The following is a 14,380-nucleotide window of genomic DNA, read 5'->3' as shown; positions in this document are numbered from 1 at the left end:
TCCTTCTCTGTCCCCTGACAGGCATCCTTTCCCTCAGAATAGAGAGAGAGAAGCAGTTGCTTTGATAGGACTGGCCCAAGAGTCCTCAGGGACTTCAGAAAAGGTGCTCAGGAGGCTGCTGAGAGCCCTTCCTCCTGGCTTTCCCTATTACAGCCACTGCAGTGTGTGTGTGTGTGTATGTGTGTGTGTGTGTGTGTGTGTGTGTGTGTGTGTGCGCCCCCCCCGCCCCCCGCTCTCTCACCATCTCTCTCTTCCTGAAGCTCCTCTCTGGGTTCCATAAGGGAAGTCCACCCTTCCTGTTACGGCCTCATCATGTTTGGATCTCCCAATATTGTATAGTTGAGTCTAACATCCTCCCTCTTTCCTACTTAAGGTTTCTAGTGCTGGGATGTGACACAATGACCACAGCAACTCTTATAAATGAAAACATGTAACTGGGGGCTAGCTACAAGTCAAAGGTCTAGTCCACTGTCATCATGGTGGGAAGTGTGGTGGCACACAGGGAGACACGGTGGTGGCGCTACAGAGCAGCTGACAGTTCTACATCTCAGTAGGCAGGCAGCAGGAAGAGAGGGTGACACTAGGCCTGGCTCGAGCATCTGAAACCTCAAAGCCCACCCCCAGTGACACACTTCCTCCAACGAGGCCACACACACTCCAACAAGGCCATGTGTCCTAGTCCTTTCAAGTAGTGCCACTCCTATTTGCTTTTGGAGGCCATTTTCATCCATACCACTACAGCCTCCATATGTATAGTTGTGTCTAACATACTGCAGATTTATGCTTAATCTTTCCCTTCATATATGGTAGAGTTGTGTCTAATACTCCCCTCTGCCACCGATGCCACCTTTCTTAATAATCGGCATTTCACCTAATGACTTTATTGGTCACTGATAATCATTTTCAAGATCTATTCATTTCAAGATCAAATTCTAATAGTCATTTACATTTATTAGCTCAAATCATTCTACAATAAAGGATTCCTTCTACGAAGTTATTCTGAAATGGTGTTTGTACAGGAATAGGAGGGCCCATGCTTCTGTTCTCTCTTTTATTTATCAACTGTGATGGTGATAAATTGGTCCCTATCAACATCTCCAAAACAAATACTACAGTTTCTTTCCTTGGAGTATGTGTAATTATGAACTTAGAGATTTTTGTTTTCCAAAACTAGGTTTAGTTTTCAAAATAAGAGTTTCTAGGCTTCTCAGATACCGTGATCACCTATTATATTTTGAAAAGATTTATTTTTATGTGTGTGAATGCTCCATTTGCATATATATATATATATATATATATATATATATATATATGTGTGTGTGTGTGTGTGTGTGTGTGTGTGTGTGTGTACCATGTTTGCCCCATGCCCCAGGAAGCCAGACAAGGTTATGGATCTGGAGTTACAGATGTTTGTGAGCCACCATGTGGTGCTGGAAATAGAGCCCAAGACTTGTGCAAGAGCAGCTAGTGCTGGAACTGCTGAGCCACGCCTCCAGCCCAACACCTACCGTTCCACTTCATTTTAACCTAGGCTTCATCGAATTTAATGAACTGGCACCAGGCACAACAGATTTTGCCTACATGTACAAGCGAGCAGAACACTCATACATGTAAACTAAAAGACGTCTTCATAAAACAAATACAAAGAGCACAACTTAATCGAACTGTGGAGTTTGAATTTCAGCCCTGTAACAAAAATAGTGGTTAGAGTCCTGCACCAACAGAGCTTTAGTCCATCTTGACCACACAGAATGGGGAAAAGAATGGTGGCTGTCACACCTGCTCTTTACAGTAGAAAAATCAAAGTAACAGTTTGTGTTAGAGCATCCTGGCGGTTGCTGCCTGAGACCTGAAGTCCTGTGTTCCTCATAGGCTGACTGAGGTTGTCATCTGGATGGGGCCTCGTACCATGGTCCAGGCTGGATCAGAGTAGAGTTCATTACAGAGCACAGACTGACCACAAACTCACAGCCATCCTCCTGCCTCTGCCTCTAGAGTTCTAAGACTGCAACCCTTCTTTCAGATAGTCTTGTTGACAGACTTTGAACTCTGTCATAGCAAATGGGTAAGGCTACTTGTGACAGACGGTAGCCTGGCTTCCAAATGCACACTACATCTGTAGCAGAGAAAAAACAATTTCTGAAAGTGGCCTGTAACTTTAGTTTCTTTTTTTAAATCTTACTTTTAATGACGTTTAAGATTAAACACTTTAATCTTCTTTGTAACCCACCCCCCACCAGAGGCTCCTTTCACGTGCTTGCTTTAGCAGCGTATCCTCTCTCGTGTCTGCTTCAGGGAAACATTCCTTCACGAATCTGCCTTGGCCTTTCACGCCTGTGTCCACTTTAACAAAACATTCCCTCACGTGTTTGCCCCAGCAAAACATCATCCAACCAACTTTCTTTTTTTTCTTTTTTTTTTTTTTCGGAGCTGGGGACCGAACCCAGGGCCTTGCGTTTGCTAGGCAAGCGCTCTACCACTGAGCTAAACCCCCAACCCCTCCAACCAACTTTCCAAGGAACCCTTAAGTTTCCACTTCAGGGGCCCTGAATTCAGTGTGCCTCTGTTTTGCTGGAGTAACATCAGAGGCAAATGGTACGGTGTAGTCAGAACCATGAGTAGTAGCATCAGTGAAAGCTACCTTCCCCAGGAGCTGGAGCAGTTAAGAGTGTGTACTTCCTTTCAGAGGACTTTGGTTTGGTTCTGGTTTGGTTCTACATCAGGTATCTTATTACCTCCTTTAAGTCCAGTTACAGGGGAGTCTGGCACCTCTGATCTCTGCAGGTACCTGTGTATACATGGTGCACCTAGTGAGAACGCACGCGCGTGCACACACACATATTGCTAAGTCTTTTAAAATATGTCTACCGGGCATGATGGTGTACACCTTTAATGTCTGCATTCAGAAGGCAGAGGCAGGTAGAGAACGGTGAGTTTGAAGCCAGCCTTCTCTACACAGTGAGTTATCAGCAAGGACTAGATAATGAACTCGTGTCTCAGAGAGAAAGAGTAGAGAAATTAACTTGAAAACCATCAGTTATAATCCTTTTGAGTTACAGAAAACAAATTGAGGGTCGGGAAGATGGTTCAGTAGGTGAAGATGCCTAGTCTTGGGCCCCACATGATGGTAAGAAGAGACTCAACACTTGACAGGAAAGGAATTGAAAATGTAACGTGTTCTTTATCTCAAGCAGGAACTTCACAGAACGGGGATCGAAGCCCAGCAGAGCTCTGGGTCCTGGAGTTGGCTACAGCAGCGCGAGGGTGTGGCCCTGCGGTCAATGCTGGCCTGGTGTGTCAGACCTCCTGGGTTCTATTCCCAAGATTGAAAGGAATAAAACAAAGGGTACCACTGTTTCAGTTGTCAAGCTTTGACAGAAAATCCCTCAAAGGAAGGGAGGGGTTTCCTCCCACTAACAAGCCAATCACAGGCAAGGACACTGGATGACAGTGCCTCGCTGATACTGTTACCACCAAACCTCTGGATGGGCATAGGATCACAGGCACAGCTACTTGAAAGGAGACCCTTAGGGGTTGGGGATTTGCGCTTGCCTAGCAAGCACAAGGCCCTGGGTTCGGTCCCCAGCTCCGAGAAAAAAAAAAAAAAAAAAGAATGAAAGGAGACCCTTTCACATGCGGTCCCTGCTGTCACAAATTTCCAGCAGATGGCAGCAAGGTGCTTAGACACAGAGCACCTAACCCAGGTTTACGCAGTTACAGGAAGTTTCCAAGGGTGGGTGGAGTCTGCCGGCACCGTGGGTTCAGCCAACTGTAGGGGAAGGGCGGAGTGGGGGCGGGACCGTTAGCAGGTGCTCACCTGTGCACTTAGCCTACCTCTGTGACAGTCAATCATCCCGCTGTAAACCCTCTTAAACCGCACTTGGCAAAGTCTTTTGTTTTTCCAGACAGGCTTTCTCTGTGTAGCCCTAGCTATCCTGGAACTCACTCTGTGGACCAGGCTGGCCTTAAACAGAGATCCTGCCTCCTGAGTGTCGGGACTAGAGGTGTGTGTAGTGCCCTGTAGCAAATTCCATGTGAATAATATATTCCATTCCGGGTTTAAGCAGTTTCAAAGATCTGAACTGAATTCCAATAAAGTCTAAAAACAAACACTTAGATATTCAAAACTGAAGAGCCATTATGTTCAAAACTCACTATTACCAACAAAAAGCCCAAAATAAAATGCAAAGATTGATCTTTATTTTTCTAAGATCGGGTCTTGGAGTTGGTGAGATGAGGGTGAATCTGGCAGGAGTTAGGGAGTGAATACGATCAAAGTACAGTGTAGAAAATTCTCAATGAATTAAATCTGTATTAAAAACACAAGGTCTTAAGTATTCCGGGTTGGCCCGTTCGCTCAGTTTCTGACCTCCCTGAGTTTACCTCAGTGCTGGGATTCCTGGAAGGTGACAGCACACACTTGGTTTCACACAGTGCTGTCTACTGAGCCCAGGGCCTTCGGCCTGGCAGGCAGGCACTTCACCAACTGCACTGCATCCTTAGCCCTACTTTTAAGACTTTCATTTTATGTGTGCGTTTGACAATGGAGTCCTGCAGAGTACCAGCTCTCTGGGAGCTAGAGTTACCAGGAGCTGTTAGTGCCCAACATGTGTGCCGGGAACCAAACTTGTGCCCTCTACAAGAGAAGCAAATGCCCCGAGTGGAGAAGCATCTATTTTTGCCTTATGAGTGGTCCAGGATGGCCTAAAACTCACGATCCTCCAGCCTCCATCCTCTGAGTGCTGGGATTCCATCCCCACCATACGTATGGTGGTATGTGACACCGTACCAAGCGTTCACAACCGACTTTTATAATAGCAATAGTTTGGGGTTGGGGATTTAGCTCAGTGGTAGAGCGCTTGCCTAGGAAGCGCAAGGCCCTGGGTTCGGTCCCCAGCTCCGAAAAAAAAAAAGAACAAAAAAAAAAAAAAAAAGCTATAATAGCAATAGTTCATGCATCAAAGACTATCTCTACTTAATATTAAATTATTTTTAAAAATTTATTTTTATTTCATGTGCATTGGTGTTTTGCCTGTATTATGTCTGTGTGAGGGTGTCAAATCTTGGAGTTACAGTTGTGAGGTGCCATGTGTTTGCTGGGAATTGAACTCAGGACCTCTGGAAGAGCAGTCAGTGCTCTTAACCGCTGAACCATCTCTCCAGCCCAATATTAAACTAGACAGAAAATAACTAAGCTAGGAATGCGACTCAGTGGTAGAGCACTTACTCAGCATATACAAGGTCATAGGCTTAATCCCTGGGACCATTAAAGCAAAAGGAGAAAAAGGAAGAAAATGATTAAATGATTAACAGTTGAGAAATGCTACCAACTGAAGACGTGGACGTTAACTCTGAAGGCTATGCAACATGATTATGGGAACATAATCTATGACAAAAGAAAAGAATGGCGACTGGACAGTGAATGGCCTATTCCTGCGATTTCTATCTTCCACCTGTCCTTTTCCTTGTTTCCTCTGTGTAGCCCTGGCTGTCCGCACTCTGTAGACCAGGCTCTCCTTGAACTCACAGGTCGACCTGCTTCCGTGCCCCGAGTGCTGGGACTAAAGGTGTGCACCACCGGCGCCCAGCGTAATTTCTACCTTTATAGTGAATCAGACGTGTGAATTATGATGTAAAAGTCAAGTGTTTCAAGTGGACCCACTCCGCTCAGGGTCAGTAGTATATGCAGCGCGTGCGATGGAACGGGACCCCCTTCATGCCGTCCCTGTGCTCGCGGGCATAGTCCCACAGATGATAGTCCAGAAGAATCGCATTGACCTCAACAGGAGGGCTTTCACCCCTTTTTTCAAGCAGCTCCACAAGACAGTCCCGGATCAGCTCGACACACCAAATCGAGCAACCTCTAATTTCCACTTCTTGTTTATCTCCATTTAAGAGCATTTCTCCTGCATGAATTAAGGAGGAAAGAAAATAATTATTTAGAAACCTATCTGTTCACATAAAATTACAAGTTAAATTCAGCCAATGGAGGCTCTGTCTGCTCTGCTTGTCCCAACACTCACTCTGCATTTGCTAACTAGTTCCTCAAATAAACTAACCAGTTCCTCAAATAAATCCCCCCAGCCCTAAACTGAACAGGGATCTCCCTGTGCAGCCCACGCTGCTCTGGAACTCACCACCCTCCTGCTTCTGTCTCCTCAGTGCTGGAAGCCACCCCACACCATGCCTGCATTCTCTCAATGCTTTTCCTCTGCTGCTCGTAGCTCAGACTAAACAACCCAGCCACAGACCACAGAGTAGCAAACACGATGCTGGACTGCGAACCTTCTAGAAGCTTCTTCAGTAACTCGTCAGAGTACTTCAGGGCACCAAGGTGTGCGAGAATCTGAGGCAGCCTGTAGTCAGCAAACATGGTGATGCTGGAGATGTCCTCGAAGGAGCCATCTCCCTTGCCCTCCAGAACACTCCACGTGTCCGCCACGAGGATCTGCGCTCGTTTATAAAAGGAGATCCTTTTCCCCTGGCGGTTGGAGAAGACGTTACTGTGGTTCCCGGAATCTTACTGCATACTACTTAAGAGGGTACTGGATGGAGACGTAGGCTCAACACCGAACACCAAAGCCGGGCACTTGCTGGAACACTTTTTTGTTTCTTCCTCTTTTGGTTTTTGAGACATGGCTTCTCTGTATAGCTCTGGCTGTCCTAGAACTCACTCTGGGGACCAAGTTGGCCTCTAACTCAAGAGATCTGCCTGCCTCTGCCTCTAGAATGCTGGGATTAAAGTCATGTGCCACCAAGCCCTGCAACAAAAAAACTTTTTACAAGTATCTAATTAACATTATCACTATACATTCTTTTTGTTTTTTTCCCCAAGGTACATAACCTATTCCCTCCTGGTATCACTGCTAATCAGCATTCACTTTCTTTTTCCTCCTGTCCTCCTCCCAATCCTCAGTCCCAGGGATCAATCTCTGGGTTCCTGAGCACAGGACCAGCACTGAGCTCTGTCCTTAGACCCTAGTATTTTCTTTTTTTGAAGATTTTTAATCATTTTCATACACGTGTGTCTGTGAGTAAATGCCACATGTGTGGATGGATGCCTGCAGAAGCCAGAGGTGTCAGAGAGCCGGAGTTGAAGCCACAGGTGGTGGTGAGCTGCCCAACACAGGTGCTGGGAATCAGGCTCGGGTCCTCTGGGACAGTAGTGCATACTCTGAGCCAACACTCCGGCCCCCAGCACCTATTTCAATATCAGTCATGTCAATGTTACCATAACCCAATGAGTTATAATCTTTGTGTGCAGACAACATTGTCTTAATTTCTTTAATTGAAAACATGCTTATCTGTGACTGGGCGTATGGCCCAGCAGCTAAGCACCTGTCCTAAGTTCACTTCCAAGCACAATAAAGAAGATGCTTCTCTACCTGGGACACAACTCACTCACTGTATAAACTAATGGAGTATGAAGAAAATAATTCTCTGGGCTTTTGATGGAAGAAAGTCACAACAGTGACTTTTAAACTGTTTCATTTCAAATAACACGCTTACTTTATAGAGATAAAGACACAGCTGAACGACAGTCAGCCAGGTCTTATCAAACCTACCACTGGGTAAAAGTCCCTGTGGAGTCTATGTAAGAAAACTGCTAGTTATATTAAACACAGAATAAGGTCATGGATATAATTTAACTCAGGAAGACTAAGTAACAGACTAGAGACATCATAGTGAGGACTTGTCTAGAGTGCGTGCATGAAGTACCAGGTTTAATCCCCAGGTCTGGGGGAAAAGGCTCACTTTTACCAAAGATGAAGTCAGGACCTGACCTCTTTAGCATTTCTCCACACTCAAGTCTCTCCATAAAACCACACACACACACACACACACACACACACACACACACACACACACACACACACTCTCTCTCTCTCTCTCTCTCTTTCTCTCTCTCTCTCTCTCTCTCTCTCTCTCTCTCTCACATATAGACTTAACTGCTCTGGTGGTTTGAATAGGAATGGTCACTGTAGACTCAAGTGTTTGAAAGCTTGGCCCATAGGGAGTGGCACTATTAGGAGGTGTGGCCTTACTAGAGGAAGTGTGTCACTGTAGGGGAGGGCTTTGAAGTCTCTGAAGCTCAAGCTACACAATCTCCTTCTGCTGCCTGAGGATCAAGATGTAGAACTCTTGGCTCCTTCTCTGGCACCGTGTCTGTCTGCATGATGCCATGCTTCCCACCATGATGATAATGGACTGAACCTTTGAACTGTAAGCCAGTAATGTTTATCTTTATAATAGAGTTTCAGTGGTCATGGTATCTCTTAACAACAATAAAACCCTAAGACAGTGCCAATGGTTATAACCTTAATTCATGTTCTAAAATAATCAAGAATTGGCTCTCAAAACAACACTATCACCTGAAAGAACATCTTCAGTAGCGAACATCAGAAGTAACCGGTGTGTGTGACAAGATCACTCAGTGTAACCTGGCTAGCCTGAACTCCATCCTCCTGTTGTCTCCCAAGTGCTGAGAGTAGCTGTGTGCAGCTCCATGCACCCTCGGAAATTGATTTTAGGGAAAACCCCATACAGAAACTCTTCAAGTGGGCGGGAAGTGTTGCTCAGTGGAAGAGGACTTGTTGGCGTCCTAGAAGCCCTGATTTGACTTCAAGATCACAAAAACAAAGAAAACATCTAAAAGACTGATGAGGATGAAGCCCAATAAACTGAATTCAGTCCATGAGCACCACAGAGAAGACACAGAATGGACTCCTAAAAGCTGTCCTCTGACATGGGTGTCCTGGCACGCCTGACAGTATACATGTAGGCCTACATATGCATGAAATACACATGCACACTCCTGTGCACACATATAAGTAAAAATGTAAAAATCTCAAATAAAATGTAAATACCTAGAAAACGATAGCATGTAAAACCACTCCATCATAATGGGAAGCAACCGATTACTTAGCCTTAAGGTTTACCCAGTACCATCGATCCAGACCTACTTGTATGAAATTACCTTTTCTGAAGCCACTATATGGGGGCTGGGGAGATGAGCTCAGTGGTTAAGAGCACTGGCTGCTCTTTCAGAGGACCCAGGTTCGATTCTCAGCACCCACACAGAAGCTCACAAGTGTGTGTGTGACTCAAGTTCCAGGTGATCTGATGCCCTTACTCAGACACACATGCAGGTTAAACACCAATGCATATAAAATAAAAATAGTTTTTAAAAAAGCCACTATTGGGGGGGGGGAGCCACTATTAAGGAATTTGGGGTGGGAGGAGGCTGGATCCCAGCACCCATGTGGTGATTTACAATCTTCCTAACTCCTGTCCCTGGGGACTCAATACCCTCTTCTGAACTCTGTGGGTTCTAGGTCTGCACATGGCACATATACACAATCAAACATTCATACACAAAATAAACATATCCAAAAAGGAAACAAATCTGGGGGCAGGGTGGGGAGTGTTGGGGTGTGTGTGTGTGCGTGCGCGCGTGCGTGCGTGCGTGCGTGCGTGCGCGAGCGCGCTGTGATAAAATACCAGGACCAGCAGCAACTCAGAAAAGGCAGAGTTGGGAAGGAGTGGCACCCTCACAGGCATAGCCAAAAGGCACAGTGCAGGAAGCGGAGAGCCCCCAGCCCACACAGAATAAATAGATCAAAACCAAAAAAGATTCGGCGACGAGGATCCCCAAGGAATTTTACAAAAATGAAACTTAGGGCTATACTAGGAACATCAGACAAACGCCCATTGTTTAATTTTTTTTGTACCACAGAACAAATTACTATAAAAGAACAGTGTGTAAGAAAGAAAACCCATGGGGTTGGGGATTTAGCTCAGTGGTACAGGCCCTGGGTTCGGTCCCCAGCTCCGAAAAGAAAAAAGAAAAAAAAGAAAGAAAGAAAGAAAGAAAGAAAGAAAGAAAGAAAGGAAGGAAGAAAGAAAGAAAACCCATACCGAGCTTTTCAAGAAATACATTTTTTCCTAGAGAAAAACCGGCGTACATTCTGCATTCCGATTTCCACCCAACTCTGTGAACTTTTTGTGCTTCCTCACCTTGCAGTGACAGCCTCGTACGGAGGGCTGAAACAGTTTAAAGGAATAAAAGACAAAAATAAAGGAAACCCCTGACATAAACATAAAAAGGAACAGACTTTAAACGAATTTTGTTATTGCTCCTTGTCCACAGTAAACAAACTTCGGATTTTAAGTTGCCTTAAAACTGGCTTCGGAAGGAAAAGCACTAACTCCGAATTATCACAACTGCTGAAACCCCTCAGTAACCAGCTCACCTCAAACCACGCCTCGTCTCTGTAAGAAGGAAAGTTCTCCACAATGAGGTGCATTAACTTCTGGGCACTTTTTCCACTTTTTTGGACACAATTAAGAAAAGAGCCTCCAAACTTCTCCAGCAGAATCTTCCCAGTTTCATTGAGAATTCGATGTCTCTCTTCTAGTAAAGGCATGGGCACAGCTGTGTCTGAACGAAATATATTCCGCACCTGATCGAGGGTCACTGTGGCGTAATAGGAGGCGCTAGTCACCGGTATCCCTTTAAAAGAGAAAATTCACAGATTTTTATTTTTATTTTTTACAAGGTGCAAATAATACGAAATCAAATTCACATTGAAGAAGTTGGAGTGTAGTGGCGCTGGCCTAATCTGGGGCACTCACGATGCAGAGGAAGTTGGCTGGGATCCCTGTTGAGTTCGAGGCCAGTGTAGTCTGAATTCCACATAGGACAGGACTATTTAATGAGACTGTCTTTTAAAAAAAAAATCAGGGCTGGAGAGGTAGCCCAGCAGGTAGGTACCTGCACTGATCTTTCTTTCAGAGGGCTAGGGTTCATTCCCCAGCACTCACACGGTAGTTCATTCCACAGCCCTCTGGAACTGCAGCCCTAGGGGATCGACACCCTCTTTGGCCTCCGTGGACACCGCATGCAAATGGAGCACGGGCGTGCATGCAGGCGTAACACCCACACAAACAGAATAAACAACCGAATGTGCCCCCAGACACGCATCTCTAAGGTACACACACAACACACGAAACTCCGCTCTGTGTACTTACTCAATCACTACACACAATGGCGTGGCGTGTACCTTTTAAAACATTCCACAGTCTGTCCTTTTCTTCTTCAGACAAGTGTTCATTTCTTTCATTTGCTCTTCTGTGACAGGGTCCCGCTCTCTATGGGACTGGCCTTAAACTACATAGCTCTCGGGCTGGCCCAAGAGCGATCCTCCTGCCTCAGCCTGGAGGACTGGGCTTGTAGGCAGGAGCACTATGCCCAAGTTAAAATAACTTATTTTATTTTTTAAAGGAAAATTGGCTTTGCCTCCTCGGCTGACGGCCATCCATTGCTTCAGTCGGGCTTTGGGCAGAGGTCACCTCCCGCAGCATGCCGGGCGGCACCCACCTTGGTCGAGCGCGCGGTTGACGGCGGCGCACAGGGCCCAGTAGCCGGTGTACGCCGTCCCGCCGTAGCGCACCTCACACTTGCGTTCCTCCCGCTCGGCCCAGAAGGAGAAGTTGAGGGAGTCCACCATAAACACCCAGTCGAGCGCGGCCTCGTCGGACCCGCGCGGGTTGAGCTCGTGCAGGGCCTTCCATTGCTCCAGGCGCCACGCCACAGCCGCGGGCAGCAGCAGCTCGGCCACCCTGCGCACGCCCTCGCGGTCCACGCCCACGTCGCGACTATTCTCGGCCACGAACCTAGCGGACTCGCGCGGCGGCAGTGGCATCGGCGCCTCCATGCTACCCTCGCCCTGTGGGCCAAGCACTTGGACCCACTTCCGGGCCTGAGGACCGGAAGTTGCCGCGGGAGACTTCCGGCCGGCCTCAGTGGCTGGGGGTGCAGCTGACTTGTTTCTTGTCGCGTCCCCGTCGCATTCGGGTCTTTGAGGAAGGCTTAGGATCGCGCGAGTCGTGGGGACTCAAGTTTCTCTCCCGCGTCACCCGGAGGCGAGGTGTAGACAGGCCTCAGACCGCAGCCAGCGCGCAGGATACTGGGCCGCACAGCACACCCCCCAGGAGGGCCTGTGTCCCTACACTGAGTACCCGGGAGGGGGTGGGGGGGTGGGGGGGTGGGGCACAGTTCTGTTAAACCCTGTGCCCGAGGGTCCTGTATCTGACAAGAGTGATGGTGATTCCAGGTTTGCAAGGAAAGGAGAATGACTGGATCGGTGAGGTTCCCCACCACCAAGCGATGGCCTAGCTGGAAATGTTTGCCTGTGTTTGCCTATCAGGCTAAGTCAAGGGAACTGTATGAACCAGACACTAACGCCAGTCGTTCTGGGCATCAAGTTGTGACCTAGCAAGACAGTGCAGAAGTTCCTCCATCTTGTATTGTGGCTTAGGGCAGTTTCAGGTTTAGAATCTGATCTTGATGGAGAATCCTGTGGAAAATTACCCAACCGTATGCAGTGAACCAAAGGTCAGCTAGCCAACTTAGCTTCTGTTAAAACTTAAGGCTTCTGGGAAACCCTTGTAGAGCTGCCTAGCAAAATACCTGGACATGTTTTCTGCCTTTAAAAACTGTGGACCTGGACACTTGGAATCACACCTTGGTCTCTGAAGACTTTTTTTTTTTTTTTTGGTTCTTTTTTTCAGAGCTGGGGACCGAACCCAGGGCCTTGCGCTTCCTAGACAAGCGCTCTACCACTGAGCTAAATCCCCAACCCCTGCAATAGACTTTCTTTTTTCTTTTTTTCTTTTTCTTTTTTTTCGGAGCTGGGGACCGAACCCAGGGCCTAGCGCTTGCTAGGCAAGCGCTCTACCACTGAGCTAAATCCCCAACCCCTAGACTTTCAATTGATTATGAACTGTGACAAGTCATCTCTTGAGGGTTACCTAGAACCAAGTAGAAATTATAAAGCACTACCCCAAGCCCCTCACATCTTAACATACTTATTAATAGATACATTGGTCAATGTTGAAATGATCCAAAGATGTCTAGACATGCAGAATTAGTGTAAAAGTATGTTTTTATTCTTTGGGAGTTTCTCATAGTTATTTTGAGGCAAGGCCTTCCAGATGTGGCCTTGGAGCATGGATCCCCTGGAACCGGAGTTAGGAGAGATTGTGAGCAGCCACGTGGGTGCTGGGTCCACTGGAAGAGCAGCCAGTCCTCTTTCTTCACTTTTGGGCCATCTCTCAAGCTCCTCTACAACGTCTTGTAAGTATAGAATCACACCATTTGCAAATAGGAATAGTTTGATTCTTTTCCTATTCTTCTTATCATGTACTTTGGTCTGATTTCCATAGCTTAGACTTGTAGCAGTTTCTTGACAGAGTGGGGTGTGGAGGAGCAACCTGTCTCATTCCTGAATTTAGAAGAAAAGCTCTGTCCATTTAATTTTGGTTATGGGTTTATTGTAATATAACCTCTGTTATTTTGAAGTGTGGTCCAGTCTGTCCTAACACCTTCAGGACACTACCACAAAGCCATATTGAACTTCGTAAAACAAAACAAAGTCTTTTCGTCATGAGATTATGCATGGGTTTCTGTGTTTGTTTGTTTGTATAGTGTATTACATTTATTGATTTACTGATGCTGAGCCAAATGCCTCTCCACAAAAAACCCTAGTTGGTCATAATGTTTAATCTCCTTCGATGTATTTCTAAATTCAGTTTGCAAGTGTTTTGTGTCTGTGTTCATTAAAGAGAAGTAGTCTGTAAGGTGTGCCTTTACCTGGTTTTGGTGTGAGAATGATAGTATCGTCTCTGTAAAATGAACTTGGTGGTGTTCCTTCACTTTCTGTTTTATGGAATGGAACTGATGAGATCCTCCTCGAAAGTTTGATAGAACTCAGTAGAGAAAACAAACGCCGGTAATATTCTGTGTCCTAAAGCACATTTAGCAACGATAAAACCAAACTCCTACCAAAGAATGTAAAACAAACTACGAAGCAAATATCCAGTAAAGTAAATGTCAAACCCCAGCTAAGTGAAAAAAAGAAAAAGGGATGCCACGTACGATGTCACGAACGATACCTCCAGAGAAGCACTTCACAGACTGAGTACGGAAGTCCCCCGTTTTATAAAACACATAATTTGAGGTATTAGTGCTTCATAGTTATTGACACAGGAATAGTCGGAGCTTCAGTGCCCTACTCTTATAGCTAGAACTCCCAAACACTAAGCAAATAAACATCAGAGCTAAAACGCATTCTGGGTCAACCTAACACAAGTATACAGAACATTCCACCCAATAGACAGGAAATACACATTTTTAAAATCTCATCGGGATGATGCCTTCTCCAGAGCTGGTACACAAACCCTCAGCAACGACAAAGTCCATGTTATAAAATATATTTTTGAACAGTGAATCATCCACGAAATTAGGAAGTTAAAAAAAACCCTCCTAGAGACAAGTGAAAAGGAGAACACAACTTATTAGAACCCCTGGAACACAGCC

General features: G+C 46.0%; 1 protein-coding gene across 2 annotated transcripts; it reads right to left on the bottom strand.

The window, feature by feature from the left end:
• Positions 1-4,178: 4,178 nt before the first annotated feature.
• On the bottom strand, positions 4,179-11,778 carry Qng1 (Q-nucleotide N-glycosylase 1). 2 transcript variants are annotated; one of them, NM_001173436.2, is given in 4 exon segments: positions 4,179-5,906; positions 6,286-6,481; positions 10,254-10,513; positions 11,381-11,751. In NM_001173436.2, coding segments are annotated over 4 exon segments (1,026 nt in total). In that variant the 5' UTR covers positions 11,718-11,751; the 3' UTR covers positions 4,179-5,673.
• Between the last annotated feature and the right edge of the window lie 2,602 nt (positions 11,779-14,380).

Source organism: Rattus norvegicus, chromosome 17, assembly GCF_036323735.1.
Source record: "Rattus norvegicus strain BN/NHsdMcwi chromosome 17, GRCr8, whole genome shotgun sequence".
In the NCBI taxonomy this organism is placed as follows: domain Eukaryota; kingdom Metazoa; phylum Chordata; class Mammalia; order Rodentia; family Muridae; genus Rattus; species Rattus norvegicus.
The sequence above is the reverse complement of the archived record's forward strand: the minus strand, read 5'-3'. Positions and strand labels throughout refer to the sequence as shown.

Excerpts from the sequence above, each read along its gene's own strand:
- Qng1 (XM_039095848.2), bottom strand. The coding sequence starts at position 11,717 with ATGGAGGCGCCGATGCCACTGCCGCCGCGCGAGTCCGCTAGGTTCGTG. Across the intron at positions 10,514-11,380 it reads CAACCGCGCGCTCGACCAAG|GGATACCGGTGACTAGCGCC; the intron begins GTGGGTGCCGCC and ends TCTCTTTTAAAG.